Raw genomic sequence first — 18,496 nt, forward strand, 5'->3', positions numbered from 1 at the left:
TGATTCAGATCGGCACTTCGGAGCAAATTCATTTTAATTAAATAAATGTTTTAATCATTATAAAAGTTTTAAAATTGCTTGTTTTATTTTTGTTATAATTTTTCTTTATGATTATTTTACTTTCTTTTATGTAAAGCACTTTGAATTACCATTGTGTTTGAAATATAAATAAACTTGCCTTGCCTATTTTGTTTGTTTTTAGTAATAACTAAAGTGGCTTCGGCATCATAAAAGCTGTTGTGTTGAGCCCTTAAAAATGTTCCTTTCACAGCTTAATTAAGTATGAAAACTATGAACAATGGACAACATAACACAAAACATTTTGAAATAAATAAATGAAAGCAATCTGAATTATTCAGAATCAATTTCGAGAAACATACATATTGTTGGGGATAACAGTTTAAAACCCAAGGAGCAGGTGGTGTCGTAATCAAGACCAGGAGTCAGAGATGAGTTCAATTAATAATAATAATTTTACTTAAGGAAATAGTTTGCAGTTTCATAGGCAGAAGTCAGCGTCAATACCCTCGCAGGAGTTCGTAAGCTGAACTGCCGTATAATACAAAATCAGTCATAGTTATACTCCAGACAGAAGACTTCAAATGCGTCAAAGCACTGGTCAGCAGCGATCTGATTGGTTCCAAAACCTAGATAAACTTAGACAATCTTCACATATGGTCATATACATCTTCAGCATATCTCCAGTGATTATAGCAGGCGTCAGCACGGTTGAAGAAGGCACCTCATCCTAGGTCTGGAATCCAGCAATGTTGGTCTCATCACTTTATGGGCACACACACACATACACAAACTCAGCCCTTATCTGCTTATTCCCAAGGTTTTCTTGCACTGGCAAGTCTTTTTATCACTACAATTGGTTACACACAAAGGGCAGGCTGACATTAATCTTAAAGAATAAGAAGACAGGATAAAACAGAGTTCTTAATATCTAATGTCCGTTGAGACATGTTAGGAGACAGCATGTCTCTCCCATGGCACATAGAAGAGGCCCCCTGGTCCGTTTTAGCTGACCTGGTGACCCTAGGAAAAAGAATACTCACACACATGTCCATGACATGTAAAACCTGTCAGTTCTAGGAAGGAATAATATGTTTCTAAGTAAGCATGCATCAATCTATAGTTATATAGATGGCTTTCTTCATTTAATCACATCATACAACAATCTTGGAGGTTAAATACTGATCAAACACTTGATTAATAATCACACAATATTAATGAGATAATATATTCTGAAGAAAGGATATAATCAGCGTCAGAATCTCCATCCTCTCCTTCAGTCCCCCGTTTTAGACCGGTATGGAGTCCAATACTCCACGTCTGGTCTATCCAGTGAGGCCACTACGGAAGGTGGAGTGGTGACGCGTGTTTCCCCTAGGGGTCACACTTGTCTCTTCACCCTATCATGGACAAGCTGGATACTAATTAATCCAGTCCCCATGCTTAGGGCTCTCCCTGCCCTTCCACTCACAACAGGGCGTTGACGTCATCCTTCATCAGCTGCTGCAGACTGTTGGTCAGCTTCCGCAGTCGCAAATCTTCCTCCACCGGGTTAATAGTCCTGCAAGCAGATTTGAACACATAGGACAGACAACAGCGTACCAATCCCCACGCAACCAAACACAGGACAATAATTCCCACAAATCCTCCAAAAACATACAAGCCATAATGAAAGATTCCAATAAGCGCGTCCTCTGAAGCTTCCACAAAATCATCCCAAGCTTCTTCAACAAATTCTTCTACAGACTCGGTTACATCTGTAAAAATAGCCCCTACTGTGAAAGCAAACATCCATGCTATTGCTAACGCCGTGGGTTCTTGAGGATCTGACAAGAAAAGGGTACCTGTTGATCGGAGCCATACTGAATTCAAATATTCATAGCCAGCAAACACATCATTAGTCTTGACCTGTTTCAAGAAATCATTAATGTATTTCTTACTTGCTTGCTGCGATTTTACTTGAGGGTAGTATTCCGTAGATGTAGTCATATTAGTAACACAATACTCTGTCTCGGAACAATCTGTCTTTTTACACTTCTCAACTGGGTTCCACTCAGGACCTATAGTATGGACAGCCTTATGATGCAGACAATGACTTAAACTCCACCCATCATGTAACCCTCGTAACTCTTGAACGGAGGGAATTGGCCTTAAAAATTGACGAAACTGTTTCTCCCTGTCGAACCACTCATCTCCCATAGCAGCATCAGATACCTGTGGCCACATGTAGACCTGATGGGGCTGGAAATCTTTCCATACAAAATCCTCCGTGGATCGAGGAACCCGCATAGTGGTCTTTCTGCTGGCAATCATTTCTAAACACAAATGAAACATATTCAACTGCATCCAAGCAGTGACATTATAGACCATTGAGGTGGGGCTATTACACCTACTTTCAAGATGGTCATGTAGTTGTTCCATTTGAATGACGGATTGATTAGCCATTAACATAGCAACATCATACTGAAACAGCACATCTGCGAAATTTGCCCATGTATAATCTGGCCGCACAAAAGATGCGTTGCAAATTTCCATTGGAACCTTTGCCCCTGGGGTACCTAAAATTTTGTTTATAATTACCGCACATTTGTCAGGCCGATGCGGAGGAAACGTCTGGACGAACCAATGTTTCACTTCCATACCCAGGCATCGTTCCACGTGCATGGTCTCCTTCCAAGGATCATCCAACTTAGTATACCTTGGCCAAGCGAGGGAAAGAGCATTAACATTTGGTAATCCATTTTTACTTCCATTTAGATCAAAATTATCCTTATCAGTCTTATCAATTCGTCCTAGTCTATCACACACTGCTCCATAAGATCTGTTTTTATCCCACCTGACAAGATGAACCTTTTCTGGCTGCAAAACATTCCATCGTCTCAGAAATTTGTCATTTGCAACTAACTTATATGTGTCAGAGCTGGGATCATCTCGAACAAAAATATTTCTAGACAGATAGCTTTGTGCTACATCCCTTACTGCCTTATTCGAGTAAAGATGGTCCTTAACCTTGGGCAGATAATATGACACAATATGACGTGGATCAGGCGCAATAGGGTATAAAGGTAACTTCACTGCTTTTCCTCCAATCTCTATCTGAGCATGCTGTAACTCACCCCCATTGTCTCTCCTGCTGCGTTTAGGAGTGGCAGGTGTTTTCTGATTTAATACATACTTGCGGTGCTTGTCTATTGCTACTGGACAGTCACTATGGTTTCTGCCAACTACGGTGATGGGAATCCAACTAAGGGAACTATAGTTTCCATCAAAAACATCCACATCACCATTGTTCCACCAGCGGCCTTTCTGCATGATGAGGGTATTCTCTGGATAATTTGGGGAGTGACCGAGCCAATAGGTCACTGTGTCATTGCCGTCGAACCTATAACAATGATTCTTAACTTTCTGATACATAGTAGGAAGCAAATTTAGACCCTCTGTAGAATTTAGGCATGGGTATCTAACCCAAGAAGGACGGCAGTCGGTCATTTCACAATCCCAATTTGTTGAGAACGCATGAAAACGTCCTGTTGAGAGAGAGATTTGAATCCAGAGCAGAAATGATAAAGCAATCAAAATTAACATTACAATTGAGAGCGGAATAACCAATCGAATGAATGCTCGTCTAAGTTTCAGACGTCTTTCTCTGCGTGCTTCTTCATGAAGAATCAGCAGCTTCAGCACATCATCAGGTCCGGACATCTGAAACAGTCAAGTCAAAATTTAGGATAAACCCGTACATTTCACTTTTACCTATAACGCCTAAGGTTGACTACGAGGTAGCATTCTGGTTGTAACATTTCTCGAGGGGCTTCACCTGAGACCAGTGTCTCCATACTGTACCAAGCGCTCCTCTGTCAAGAAGAACAGAAGTGTTAGTAGTTAACAAAACTTGATAGGGCCCATCAAACTTCGGACCCAGAGGGGTTACTATTTCCCTCCGCATCATTACTGTATCTCCAATTTCTGGAAGAACAGGCAATGTGGTTTGCTCTTTGTTATCTTGTTCAGCTTGTCTGATGCTGACACTTACTCGTGTATCACGTAAGCAATTATCCAAGGTTTTTAGATAATTTTGCAGAGCATCTTTCAAAGGGCCCGAGGGTCCCTCATGTTGCAATGGTGCATCCCATGGCAAACGCATGTAACGACCTGTCATGATTTCAAAAGGGCTGATCTGTGTGGTTTTATTTGGGCTAGCCCTCATACTAAACAGTATCATTGGTATTGCTGCGTGCCAACCCTTTCCCCACTCCAAAGCTCTCTTCCTCAGGGAAGTTTTCAATGTTCGGTTAGCTCGTTCAACTGAACCACTTGACTGAGGCCTAAAAGAAATGTGGAAATGTTGTGTGATCCCCATTAATCTCATAGCCTGTTTCATCACTTTCCCTGTGAAATGTGTGCCCTGGTCTGAATCAATCTGTAAAGGAAGTCCCCATCTGGGGAATACTTCAGTCAACAGAATTTTTGCAGTTGCGTCTGCGGTGCAATTTCTCAGCGGAAAGGCCTCCACCCATCTAGAAAACAAATCAATAATCATTAAGATGTATGAAAAACCTCCACTAGGGGGCAATGGACCTAGGAAATCAATTTGCAAATGTGTCCAGGGTCCCTGAGGGCGAGGGGCATGTCCCAAGGGAATCTTAAGCTTAGAAGGAGAATTTACCTTGAGACATACCAAACATCTTTTACAGAAATCTGTGCAAGCGGTTCTCAGCTTGGGCCACCACCATGTTTTTGAAATCATTGCATGTAGCTTTTCAGGACCTGCATGTGCCAAACCATGATATAAAGACATTAATTCAGTACGAGCAGAAGAAGGACATACAAATCGATCATGAAATTTCCAAAGTCCATCAGAAGTCTTTAGTGCCCCTAACTTAGCCCACTGTTCAGTTTCCTCTGGATCATTAGTGTCATATAACTCAAAGATGTCTCTGGTTGGTGCTTCTCCCTCCTGGGGAGAAAGAGGTACTACACTCACAACTTTTTCAGTACGTTTTGCAGCCCCCCTGGCAGCAGCATCTGCAGCCCGATTTCCTTTGGCTTCTGGTGACTCCTCCTGTGAATGTCCCGTGACTTTGATCACAGCTCCAGCAGCAGGCAGTTTGCAGGCCTCCATCAGTTCAATGACCTGCTTCTGATGAGAAATAGGGAGACCAGCAGTAGTCAAAAATCCCCGGCGTTGCCACACAGGTCCAAAATCTACAGCGACCCCATAAGCATAACGGCTATCTGTATACACATTTAGACGTTTCCCCTTGCCAAACTGCAGGGCACGGGTCAGGGCAATGAGTTCAGCTACTTGAGCTCCACCACCTGCAAGAGAACCACAGTCAACTGTTTCACCGTGCTCGTTTACCACAGCCCATCCAGTGTATCGTGTACCATTCTCATAAAAACTGGACCCGTCGACGAACAGTTTCATTGCATCTTGCAGTGGCTCGGTATCCAGTGGGCTCCGAGTGTCGTTCTCAATCAGCTGTGCACAATTGTGAGCAGTTCCTTCTTCTGGCATAAGGGATGCAGGGTTGATTACATTGTCAGCATCAATCAAGATTTCAACATTTTTGCTCAAGAGGGTTGCTTCCCACTTGGCTCGTCGTTGATTTGAAATTGTACCCAGGCGTGTGTTTGTAAGTAGTTTGAGTATCTGGTGTCTGGTGTGCAGTACCACTTTCTGGTGCATGACGACCTCCTCTGTTGCCTTGACCGCCCATTCAGCACAGTCGCAGATCAGCAAGCATGGATGCTGTCCGGCCATGGAAACAGGAATAGTGGTCGAGAAGTACCCCACCATGCCGTAAGACGTTCTTCCAGGAACACGCTGGCCCAGGGCAGCTGAGTAGGATTTCTTCCCTACCCAAGTCCATAGGTGAAAGGCCCGCCGGGCATCGGCGTGTCTAAGTGCAGGACAAGAAGAAAGAGTCTCTTTGATACTCACAAACGCCTCTTCCATCTCCTCTGTCCATTCGATGAGCTCCTGTCCAGGCTTCCCTCCCTTCAGTGCTTCTGTGAGGGGCTTAGAAAGTTCATTATATTCAGACACATACTGGCGGCAGTAATTCAGAAGTCCCATTACCTGCCTTAGACCAGTCACGGTGTTAGGCTTTGGCAGTTCGACGATAGCCTTGACCCGTTCAGGAGTGATGCGTCTGCCATGGACTCCAACGATCTGTCCCAGATACGTCACCTCGGATCTGGCCAACTGCACCTTCTGCAAATTAATCTTAAACCCTCCCTGGTTCAAAGTTTTCAACACAGTCTGAACAGCATTCAAATGTTTAAGCTTAGTAGGACTACAGATCAAAAGGTCATCCACGTACTGAAGTACGACAGACCCATCAGTTTCAAGTTCTTTTCGAATAGGATCAATGAATGAAGCCAATACTTGATTGAACAGACTGGGCGAGTGGCAGAATCCTTGAGGCATTCGAGTCCATGTCCATTGTCGTCCAGAACAGGAAAATGCAAATTTCGGTTGATCCTCTGGTGCTAAGGGACAAGTCCAAAAGCCATTAGCAATGTCTAAAGCAGTAAAATAACAGTGCTCAGATCCAATCTCATTCAAAATAGTGGCTGGGTTGGCCACCAGGGGGTGCATTGGAGCAGTAACTGCATTCAAGGCGGTATAATCAATTGTCAAACGCCAACTCTTATCAGCTTTCTGTACTGGCCACATAGGGCTGTTCGTGGGGGCGGAGCATGGCACAATTATCCCCCGTTTATGTAACTCATTAACAACCTGTTCAGCTCCTAAGCGAGCATCGTTTTTCAAAGGATATTGGCGTTTGGCATCATGCATGGGACCTGGGATGCGGAGTGGCTGAATGTTTGCCTTACCACAATCAAATTTGTCTTTAGCCCATACATTAGGAAATTTAGAAATTAGGTATTTCCACTCAGGTCTAGTCTCTGTCATATTTGAGGCACTTACAGCTCCAGCCACTGCACATCCAGCTCCATGGTGTGGCCTTGCATGAGATAAGCGGAGTACTTCATTGCAGCCAAGCACAAGCTTATCTGTAGAAAGCAAAACATCAGCTTCAAGATTATTCAGAATGTCAACACCAATTATGGTTCCCACAGTATTTTTCCCAACCCAGAATTCTGTCCAAAACACTTTCTGAGAGTCTGCAATAGAGAGAGGAACAGGAACAGATTTATAATACATTTCTTTGCCATTCAATCCTTCAATGTACATAAAATCAGAAGTAGTTTCCAAATTAATGTTGGTGATGCTAACTTGAGCCCCAGTATCAATTAATGCTATACATTGCCGGCCTCCTAACAACGCATGAATATAGGGTCTAGGGTCAGTCACATCACAAGAACCGGAGGCCGCTGACCCCTAGTCCTCGACCAGTTTCTTCAGCTTGGCAATGTCAGCATCAGACAGAGTCAGCCGATGTGGCTGCCTGTCCCTTCTACCCTTTTTGAAGTTAGATTGGGACAGATTAACTCGACATTGTGTATGTACATGCCCTTTCTTATGGCATCGGCTGCATTTCACAGGTTCTTTAGGACAATTACGGCTGAAATGCCCAGGCTGGCGACAATTATAACAACTGACCTCGGGTGGATTTGTTTCCGCTTCAGCCCCTGCGGCTACCGCCGCGGGGTGAGCACCTGGTTCACTCTGCAGACGACTCCAACTTACTGCACTCCACTGGAGCAGGGATTCCCAATTTGGAATGTTAACAGAGCCTGAAATGAGCAGATCTCGATAACGTTTAGTCAGTCCGCTTATAGCGGATTCAATGATGATCGCTGAATCATAATCCTCATTATTATTATTAGCAGCACAGTAATTTTCATATGCATTACGAAAACGTTCAACATATTCTAAAGGACTTTCGGTGGGTCTCTGCTTAATTTGGGTCACACTAGTCCAGGGAAAGGAGCCCCTCCCTAACAGATCTTGCACCTGCTCTTTATATTCTCGGTATGCTATACAATACTCATCCCAATTAGTGGGAACGAGAGGATCAATTCTGATAGTTTGAACTCTGCCTAATTTACTGTGGGGCACAAGAGTTTCTACCATGTATTGAATGTCTGCAATTCCTAAATTTTGTTGTCTAGCTATAGACTCTAATTTATCCCATGACACCTTATTTGGACTAAATAATTTGAAAGGTTCGATGCCACTCAACAAATTATTTTTCTCAACCGCGGTGAGTCTATTCCACTCCCCTATTTCATATCCTGCACCCATTTCAGTGTTTCTCTGTTCCTCAGCAACAGCTCTAATGGGCGCAGCAGACACCCCTCCCCGGGAGGAGGGGGCCCCGCCTCGCTCAAGAGGAGGAGAGAGAGGAACACCAATGTTTTCAGCCTTCTGGTTGACATTTGCATATGGCGTAGAAACCTCAGTTACATCTGGGTAAGGGGGTGGCGCCCCAGAAATAGCAGCATCCAGTAACCTCCTAGCAATACTATAAGGCGAATCACTCTGATTATCTGTTTGGGTATGAGGGGCGGAGCCGGTTACGGCAGCCGCCTGCACAGTCAGAGAAGGGAGCTCAGGAGCAGAGGGAAAAGACACATGTGGAACCATATTACAAGCCTCACTCTGCTCGGCCTTTTTCATGACAACGGATAGCCCTGTAGTAAAACCACTCAGATCTTTCCCTATTTCAACCCCTGAAATCTCAGCCATGAGATCACTTTTGGCACGTAAATCTTTCCAGCATTCGACTACTGCGGGAATTGTGCCATCTTCAGTTAAGGGAATTCCTCCCTGTTTACAAATCCATGAATAAGCACATACAGCTAAGAATTTATGTTTTTCTGGCTCTTTCTTAGACTGTAACCATCCTAACTGTTTTTCTACTTTCCAGTCTGAGTCAAATCCTTGACTGACCATACGCTTAATTAGTTCAGAGAATTTCTTTGAAGTCAAAGTTTCAGAACAAATCTGCTTACAGAGTTTGCTCGGATCTGTTTCAACAGATTCTGTTTTTGGAGGCTGCTTGTTACTTTTACCAGCCATTTCAAAATACTATATATCAAACTGTATATACTGAGATATGTTATTTATTGATATATATATATAGTAGTTTTAATTTCCTTATATAGGAAGCCCCTGAGAAATGCTAGCAGCAAACAATTTGAGGTATTAAATCTATAGCTTATCAAACAAATGGCTTAACTTCTGCGTCTGAAACTGCAAAGTATTTCTGACAACACCTGTCCACTAGTCATTAAAACATTTTAGCTCATTCGGGTTTGTTCAAAAATGCATCCCAGATCAATCAATACTTTCCCTTACCTATATCTCTATCTCTATATATATATATGCGCATGTAGATTATCTAGGTATTTATTTTAAAATTCTACTTTTTGGATACTCTGTACCCTAACCACTGATCTGTCCTGTTTCTAAGCTCGGGGCGCGCCCCTGTCTGTTCAAACGAGTGGTCAAGAGTTGAAAGAGCGAGATACGTCTAGAACCCCCGTCTAGCGTCTTACATTCCTTTCTGAATTTCCAAATCCTTAATTGGCTACCCCCCCGGCCGTAAATGCACTTTGCCTTGGCTATCAAATGCTATACCCAGCACTGCCTGTTACGGCCTTTGTGCTTTTTAAGAATGCGTTTTCGTCCTCCCCTGGACTGTGCACACCTAAAAAACAAACTTTCACGTCTATCTTTACGACCTATAGGTGTGCACCTGTTCCCTCTGTAATTGTACACATCTGAAAAATATCTTATATCAAGACCTACGATGTATACTTGTACCCCTTAACTCACAAGGTTACTTATTTACAGGTATATGTGACACAATTTATTTTCTCCACCCCCGGAGTTAGTGTCTACCCCCTCACGTCTGAGTGAGTCTATCGTTCTTTCTTCTCTTGACCCCCGTTCTCCACAGACAGTCCCTAACCAATGATATTAAATATAAAATCTTTCCTACCTTTTGGTTTTTGATGATTGATCAGGGATGTCACCAAAGAACGATTGCCCGCCGATCCTCCACCATTAAACTGTTGGGGATAACAGTTTAAAACCCAAGGAGCAGGTGGTGTCGTAATCAAGACCAGGAGTCAGAGATGAGTTCAATTAATAATAATAATTTTACTTAAGGAAATAGTTTGCAGTTTCATAGGCAGAAGTCAGCGTCAATACCCTCGCAGGAGTTCGTAAGCTGAACTGCCGTATAATACAAAATCAGTCATAGTTATACTCCAGACAGAAGACTTCAAATGCGTCAAAGCACTGGTCAGCAGCGATCTGATTGGTTCCAAAACCTAGATAAACTTAGACAATCTTCACATATGGTCATATACATCTTCAGCATATCTCCAGTGATTATAGCAGGCGTCAGCACGGTTGAAGAAGGCACCTCATCCTAGGTCTGGAATCCAGCAATGTTGGTCTCATCACTTTATGGGCACACACACACATACACAAACTCAGCCCTTATCTGCTTATTCCCAAGGTTTTCTTGCACTGGCAAGTCTTTTTATCACTACAATTGGTTACACACAAAGGGCAGGCTGACATTAATCTTAAAGAATAAGAAGACAGGATAAAACAGAGTTCTTAATATCTAATGTCCGTTGAGACATGTTAGGAGACAGCATGTCTCTCCCATGGCACATAGAAGAGGCCCCCTGGTCCGTTTTAGCTGACCTGGTGACCCTAGGAAAAAGAATACTCACACACATGTCCATGACATGTAAAACCTGTCAGTTCTAGGAAGGAATAATATGTTTCTAAGTAAGCATGCATCAATCTATAGTTATATAGATGGCTTTCTTCATTTAATCACATCATACAACAATCTTGGAGGTTAAATACTGATCAAACACTTGATTAATAATCACACAATATTAATGAGATAATATATTCTGAAGAAAGGATATAATCAGCGTCAGAATCTCCATCCTCTCCTTCAATATACATATATGTGTGTGTGTGTGTGTGTGTGTGTGTGTGTGTATATATATATATATATATATATATATATATATATATATATTGTAATGAGAAGGGAATAATTGGAATTAGGTGTTAATGCACACGCCCCTTAATTTGAATGAATTGTTGTGGCTTGGTCTAGCACTATTCGAGAGAGATTCTGCGAGCTCTCACTGATGGGGAAACGCTAGACGGCCGCTCGGGATAATTAGTATCTCCGGCGGTGAAGATAGGCAGTCAGTGGTGGGTAAATGTGTTAGACATCTAGGGATATGACTTTGGGCTAGGAGAGCTTGTGACTGATGTAACTTTGAGATAATACCGAGATTGGAGAAGCCGATTAGGTGGACTCATAAAGTGATAATTGAAGATTTCCTGTGTATCCTCCTCACCTGATGTGAGCTCGTCCGTTTTGTATGTGGGCCAATTTAGGCAAACAAGGGGTAATCTGTTTTATGAGAGAATGCTATATTTTAACAAGTAATAAAGAATCGTGTATAAACTGCCATGTGATTGTGCGGGTCTCTGCCTTCCCTGTCCGTTTGTGCGGTTGTTACAATATATATATATATATATATATGTATGCTGTTTAAAAATGAAATCTATGTTATCATGCTGAGGAGCTGACTGAAAGCAGGCGATTCCACACTAGAGACAGGCTGCATGTTTTCAACAATGTTTCACTTGTATGAGAAAAACATACAGAGAATCACTTTAAGACACTTTGCTGTAGACCCATTCCACATAATAATATTCATTAAAACTGATATTGATATTGATAACTGAATATTCATAAAAGAGAGTATAGCAAGATTTTTTTTTACAATGCATATAGAATTCAGTATACAATTGTTAAAGTATTTTTTTTTTATTGTTGATTTGTAAATGATTTTTTATTACTCCGTTTGATTTAGTCATCGTGTTCAGATAGTATTTTCTTAACATTAATGAATGCCTGTTTGATTTTATCAATTTCAGATAACATGAAATTATTTATCTCTTAATTGGCTTGGTTAGTTGCTGATGTAAATAATTGTCTCTCTCACTCTCTCTCTCTCTCTTTGACTTGTCATAGAAGTCATAAAACCTAGTGTCCCACATAAAAGACCACATTGATGTTTCTAAGATGTTAAGTTGGTACTTCCTTTTTTCCTGTTGCATTTCCTAAAATAAAAATAAAATGATCACCTGGAAAGACTCCAGACATCCTCCTCCTTTTCAGAGGTGGATGTAGACGGGGAGCATGGAGACTAAGGATATGATAGTACTACTGATGTCAATGTTTCTACAGCGGATTTACACTAAAACATGAAAGAGCCTGAACCGCGACACTGTCACAAGTAGCCTTACATTGGTAAGTTTTGTTGTGCTTGTTGTAAACTGTTACATTTTGTGTTTTCTGATCCTAAGCTTAGTTTTTAACTGCTCTAAGATAGTTTTTGACCGCAAACTCAAATGGTAATGAAGAACAGCCCAACAGAACAGCCATACAATCTGCAGTATGAGACATACGGATAAATCAAGTTTTTGATTATTCTTGACATCCATGAGTAAAAGTCATGTGGGTTTGGAACAACAAAGGTAAACAAATAAATGGTGACAGATTTTTTTGGGGGGTGAATGAATGTTTAATTCTACTCCTAATTGATTTTCAGTTATTTGTGCTATGTTACTTCTAAATATTTTTTCTTATATGAACTGTCTTTTGCTCATTTCAGCAAATTAAAAGATGCAAGACTGCAAACTTTCCAGTACTCCTGTGTACTGATAATCCGGTTTCCACCCAGTCCCAGGAGGTTTGTCTGTTTTATCCTTCTTCACTAAAATGTCTTAAAATTGCTTGGTTATTGACCAGTAATGCTAGGAGATTGTAGATATACAATAGGAGTTTTGTTATTTACTACGTTTTTCAGATTATATTAAACCTGGAAAATATTGGAGAAGATCAATTAAGTTTTCAGGAGCACATTACAGTGATAAATGCCGAACTGATTCAAATGATTCGCGATCCCGCTCCGAACTCCCGAAATGACTCAAATGATTCGCGAACCCGCTCCGAACTCCCGAGCTGATTCAATGATTCGCTAATCCCGCTCCGAACTCTCGAACTGACTCAAATGATTCGCGAACCTGCTACAAACTCCGAACTGATTCAAATTATTCGCTATCCCGCTCCGAACTCCCGAACTGAATCAAGTGATTCGCGATCCCGCTCCGAACTCTTGAATTGATTCAAATGACATGCGTTATGATCTATACAAACAAAAGTAAAACAGACAGTAATTTTTAAACACTCTTTTGTTTAAGTCAGACCAGCACAAACTGAATATTGTATATCACAAGGATTAATGAAAATAATATATTCATAAAAACTAAAGTGGCTCCTGCATCATAAAAGCTGTTGTGTTGAGCCCTTAAAAATGTTCCCTTTCACAGCTTAATTAAGTATGAAAACTATCAACAATGGACAATATAACAAAACATTTTGAAATAAATAAATGAACGTAATCTGAATTATTCAGAATCAATTTAGAGAAACATATACAAACATATATATATATATATATATATATATATATATATATATATATATATATATATATATATATATATATATATAATTTCCATAATTTCCAAGGTGGATATTTTGACATATTTCGTATGTATTTGCCGGATCCGTGTGGACGAAACGCCTATCCGATAAAAAAATTTGTGGGTATTCACAGAAACGCGTCTCCGTGTGGACGGGGCCACAGGCTGCATGTTTTCAACAATGTTTCCCCTGTATGAGAAAAACATGTCAATGTCACTTTTATTTATATAGCACCATTCAAACAACACATGTTGACCAATGCGCTTTACACCATCTCAATAAAACAATACAACAATATAAGGACAAACTAATTAAAATATATAAATAGTAATAATAATTATTATCTAATAGATGAATAAGCCATTTCAAACAAGTGAGTCTTAAGTTGTACTTTAAAAACATGTACAGAATCAGCGTCCCTAACATGTGGTGGTTTTGGAGCAACTACCCCAAAAGCACGATCCCCTTTCTGGCTTAGCTTGGTCCTCGGAACTTTTAACAGGTTTTGAGTTGATGATCTCAAGGTTCTACCTGTCTTGTACCCTATTAACAAATCTGATAAATAAGTCGGTGCAAGGCCCTGAAGAGATTTTTACACTAATAAAAGGAGTTTAAAATCAATTCTATATTCTACTGGGAGCCAATGTAAATGGACCAAGGATGGAGTGATGTGTTCACGTTTTTTAGTGTTGGTTAATAATCTCGCTGCAGCATTTTGTACCTTTTGTAGCCGTGTAATAGATGCTTGACTAATACCCTTATATAAAGAATTGCAATAGTCAAGTCTTGAGGATATAAGAGCATGGATTGCAATTTCAAGGCTCTTACGTGTCAAAGATGATTTCATTTTAGCCAAATTTCTCAAGTGAAAAAAACTTGACTTGACCACATAATTTACCTGTGCATTCAATTTCAGTGCGCTATCAATATGAAGACCCAAGTTTTTAACACGGTCTTTCACATATAATGACAGAGAAAAACATACAGAGAATCACTTAAGACACTTTGCTGTAGACCCATTCCACATAATAATATTCATTAAAACTGTGAATGAAGATGTATCATATCGATCACAAGTGCAGTATGGAGTACCTCAAGGCTTAGTACTAGGGCCGCTACTCTTCACACTTTTATATGTTACCCTTGGGAGATATCATCAGGAAACATGGTGTTAGCTTTCACTGTTATGCTGATGATAGTCAGCTCTATATTTCTTCGCGTCTCGGTGAAACACACCAATTTGAAAAACTAATGGAATGCATAGTCAATATAAAAAACTGGATGACGAGTAATTTCTTACTGCTAAATTCTGAAAAAAAAAAACAAACAGAGGTGTTAATTATAGGACCTAAAAACTCTGCTTGTAATAACCTAGAACACTGTCTAAGACTTGATGGTTGCTCTGTCAATTCTTCGTCATCATTTAGGAACCTAGGTGTGCTATTTGATCGCAATCTTTCCTTAGAAAGCCACGTTTCTAGCATTTGTAAAACTGCATTTTTCCATCTCAAAAATATATCTAAATTACGGCCTATGCTCTTAATGTCAAATGCAGAAATGTTAATCCATGCATTTATGACTTCAAGGTTAGATTATTGTAATGCTTTATTGGGTGGTTGTTCTGCACGCTTAGTAAACAAACTACAGCTAGTCCAAAATGCAGCAGCAAGAGTTCTTACTAGAACCAGGAAGTATGACCATATTAGCCCGGTCCTGTCAACACTGCACTGGCTCCCTATCAAACATCGTATAGATAAAAAATAAAAAAAACTCAGGCAATTTGATAATACCTAGAATATCAAAATCAACTGCGGCCGGCAGATCCTTTTCCTATTTGGCACCTAAACTCTGGAATAACCTACCTAACATTGTTCGGGAGGCAGACGCACTCTTTTTTTTTCAGTACGTATCCAGACCAGAATGAATTAACTCTTGCAGTTTAAATCTAGAATAAAGACCCATCTCTTTAACCTGGCTTACTCATAACATACTAATATGCTTTTAATATCCAAATCCGTTAAAGGATTTTTAGGCTGCATTAATTAGGTAAACCGGAACTGGGAACACTTCCCATAATGAAATATTCTTATTGTTGCAGCCAGTCGCTGATGCGCTCAAACATGATTCCTCGAGTCCGTTTCATTCCATTGAAGTTTTTTATTGCATGTCATGTGAATAATTATAACTGAATTTCCAGTAGTTTTATTGTCCTACCGTACAGCAGGGAGGGTGATTGAGCTTTCAGTCAATAATCCAAAGTTTGTTACGGGATAAATGAGCGGTCAAAGAAAATATACGGCTGCACCTCGCTAGCCACGACAAATCACTTTCAAAAAACCTGAGCTCCGTGTTAGATTGAACCCATAAAACAGGCGCTGCTGTCACCTGTTTGCTGGTGGGCGGGTTCAGTAACGCAAACCTCCATGTTGCACTCATAGGAAAGCAAAACCAAAGCAATATTAAAGCAAGAAAATCTGAACATATCCAAATGTAACATAACCACACCAAACTATTGTTAATAAAACACATTATTATCATAATTCTTCTCAAACCATAATAAAGAAAGCAAGTATGGCTCCAACACATAACACCCCATGTACTTGCTACATCATTAGAAGAATGGTGTGGTGGGTATTGAAGAGAGAGGACTCAAATGCGAGGGCAAAATGACAGTCTTTAATCAAACAAAGGAGAGCCACAGGAAAATCCAACTAAGGAGTACAAAGATGAAAACCAAGGAAGACCCGAAGGCTGGATTTAACAAACACAGGAGACCTCTGTGGCCGGAACGTCCAGAAGGCTGGCGAGGCGGAGGCTTAAACCGGGCTCAGGGGAGAGCCGGGGATCGGAGCTCGCAGAGCGGGGCGGCCGCGGCGTAGAACAGCAGGTAAGGTTCTGTGGGGTGCAATGGGTGAGCACAGAGATGTACAGATAGTGATAGAAGACAACTAACTTCACCCCGACTAGACAGGACAGGACAGGACACGACCAACTGCTAACATGGACGCCAAAGGCAACGGCTTCATTCGGAAGTAACAATCTGACAATGAGACACGGGAACGAGAGGGTAGAAGTAGCCCAAATAACAAGGCAAGATGAGAACCAGGTGGAGGGGGAATTATCTTAATGAGAAGTGAAGACAGCTGTGACACAGAAGCGAAGAGCGAGGGAGACAGGAGGGGAAAAACCAGCAGGGGGAGACAGAGGGAGAAGAAGAGAGAGATAGAGACAGGATCATGACAAGACCATGACAGTACCCTCTCCTCAAAGAGCGCCTCCAGGCGCTCCAGCGGGGAAATGCTGGCGAGACCGGAGGAAATCATCAATGAGCGAGGGGTCCAGGATATCCTTAGGGGAGACCCAACTCCTCTCCTCAGGACCATACCCCTGCCAATCGACTCAGTATTGGTAACCACGACCCCGACGCCGCCTATCTATGATCCTGCGGACGGTGTAGACCGGGGAGTCTTCGATACGAACGGCAGAGAAGGACGTGGGAGGGGGGGAGCGAGAGGTCGGTTTAATGCAGGAGACGTGAAACACCGGGTGAACACGACGAAGATTATGCGGCAACCGGAGTTTGATGGCGACAGGGTTAACGATTTTGATAATGCGGAACGGCCCGATGAAGCGGGGAGCCAGTTTACGGGAGTCAGACTGGAGGGGTAAATTAGATGTAGAAAGCCAAACCCTCTGACCCGCGGCATAGCGAGGACTCTTGACACGCGATTTATTGGCAGCCACGCACATGCGTCTCTTAGAACGACAAAGTGCGGATCTCACCCTCTTCCAGGTTCGTTTACAGCGACTGATAAAGGTCTGAACGGACGGGCAGTGAGAATCGGTCTCTTGGGACGAAAATAAGGGCGGTTGATAGCCGAGGCAACATTGAAAGGGAGAGATACCAGAGGCCGAGGAGGGGAGGGAATTATGAGCATACTCAGCCAAGGAAAGCTGTTCGACCCAAGATGAGGGATTGCGAAAGGCTAGACTGCGGAGCATGCGGGCAACAATCTGATTGGCTCGCTCGGCCTGGCCGTTAGTCTGTGGGTGAAAACCCGAGGAAAGGCTAGCAGTGGCCCCTATGAGACGGCAAAATTCTTTCCAGAACTGCGAGGCGAATTGCGGACCCCTATCGGACACGACGTCGGTGGGCAACCCGTGATACTTAAACACATTATCAATCATAATCTGGGCCGTTTCCTTCGCAGAGGGCAGTTTGATAAGAGGAATGAAGTGCGCCGATTTTGAGAAGCGGTCGACTACCGTCAGGATGACAGTCTTGCCGGCTGAGGGCGGAAGACCGGTGATAAAGTCGAGAGCTATATGGGACCACGGGCGAGAGGGAACAGGTAGCGGTCGGAGAAGACCAGCAGGCGGAGAGTTGCCTGCTTTGGTTTGGGCACAGACAGAGCAGGCAGCGATAAAGCGGCGCGCATCACGTTCTAAAGAGGGCCACCAGAAACGCTGGCGGATAAATGCGACAGTGCCTCGAGCACCGGGATGAACCGCTAGTCTAGAAGAATGGGCCCATTGAAGAACCGCTAATCGTGTGGGAATAGGGACAAAAAGGCTGCCCCTAGGGCAGTTACGGGGAGTAGCGACGTGAGAGAGAGCGCGTTTAACCTGTCTCTCGATCCCCCAGACCGTAGCCCCCACCACCCGACCGGAAGGGATAATTTCCTCTCGGGGGGTGCGGCCGATCGAGGGATCGAAGAGTCGAGACAACGCATCTGGTTTACCGTTCTTAGAGCCCGGACGGTATGAAATGACAAAATCAAAACGCGTAAAGAAAAGGGCCCAGCGAGCCTGACGCGAGTTTAATCTCTTGGCGGAGCGAATGTATTCTAAATTGCGATGATCCGTCAAAACAATAAAAGGAACAGAGGATCCCTCTAACCACTGCCGCCACTCACCCAATGCCAGGCGGATGGCGAGGAGCTCTCGATTCCCGACAT

At 42.3% G+C, this 18,496-nt stretch overlaps 1 protein-coding gene across 1 annotated transcript; it reads right to left on the reverse strand.

The window, feature by feature from the left end:
- Positions 1-450: 450 nt before the first annotated feature.
- On the reverse strand, positions 451-10,496 carry LOC127965885 (uncharacterized). The gene is made up of 2 exons (XM_052566590.1): positions 9,939-10,496; positions 451-3,720 (listed from the first exon to the last, which is right to left on the reverse strand). The coding sequence occupies exon 2, from the start codon at positions 3,718-3,720 to the stop codon at positions 1,486-1,488; it is 2,235 nt and encodes a 744-aa protein (XP_052422550.1). The 5' UTR covers positions 9,939-10,496; the 3' UTR covers positions 451-1,485.
- Between the last annotated feature and the right edge of the window lie 8,000 nt (positions 10,497-18,496).

The sequence above is a fragment of the Carassius gibelio genome, chromosome B10, assembly GCF_023724105.1.
Source record: "Carassius gibelio isolate Cgi1373 ecotype wild population from Czech Republic chromosome B10, carGib1.2-hapl.c, whole genome shotgun sequence".
In the NCBI taxonomy this organism is placed as follows: Eukaryota; Metazoa; Chordata; class Actinopteri; order Cypriniformes; family Cyprinidae; genus Carassius; species Carassius gibelio.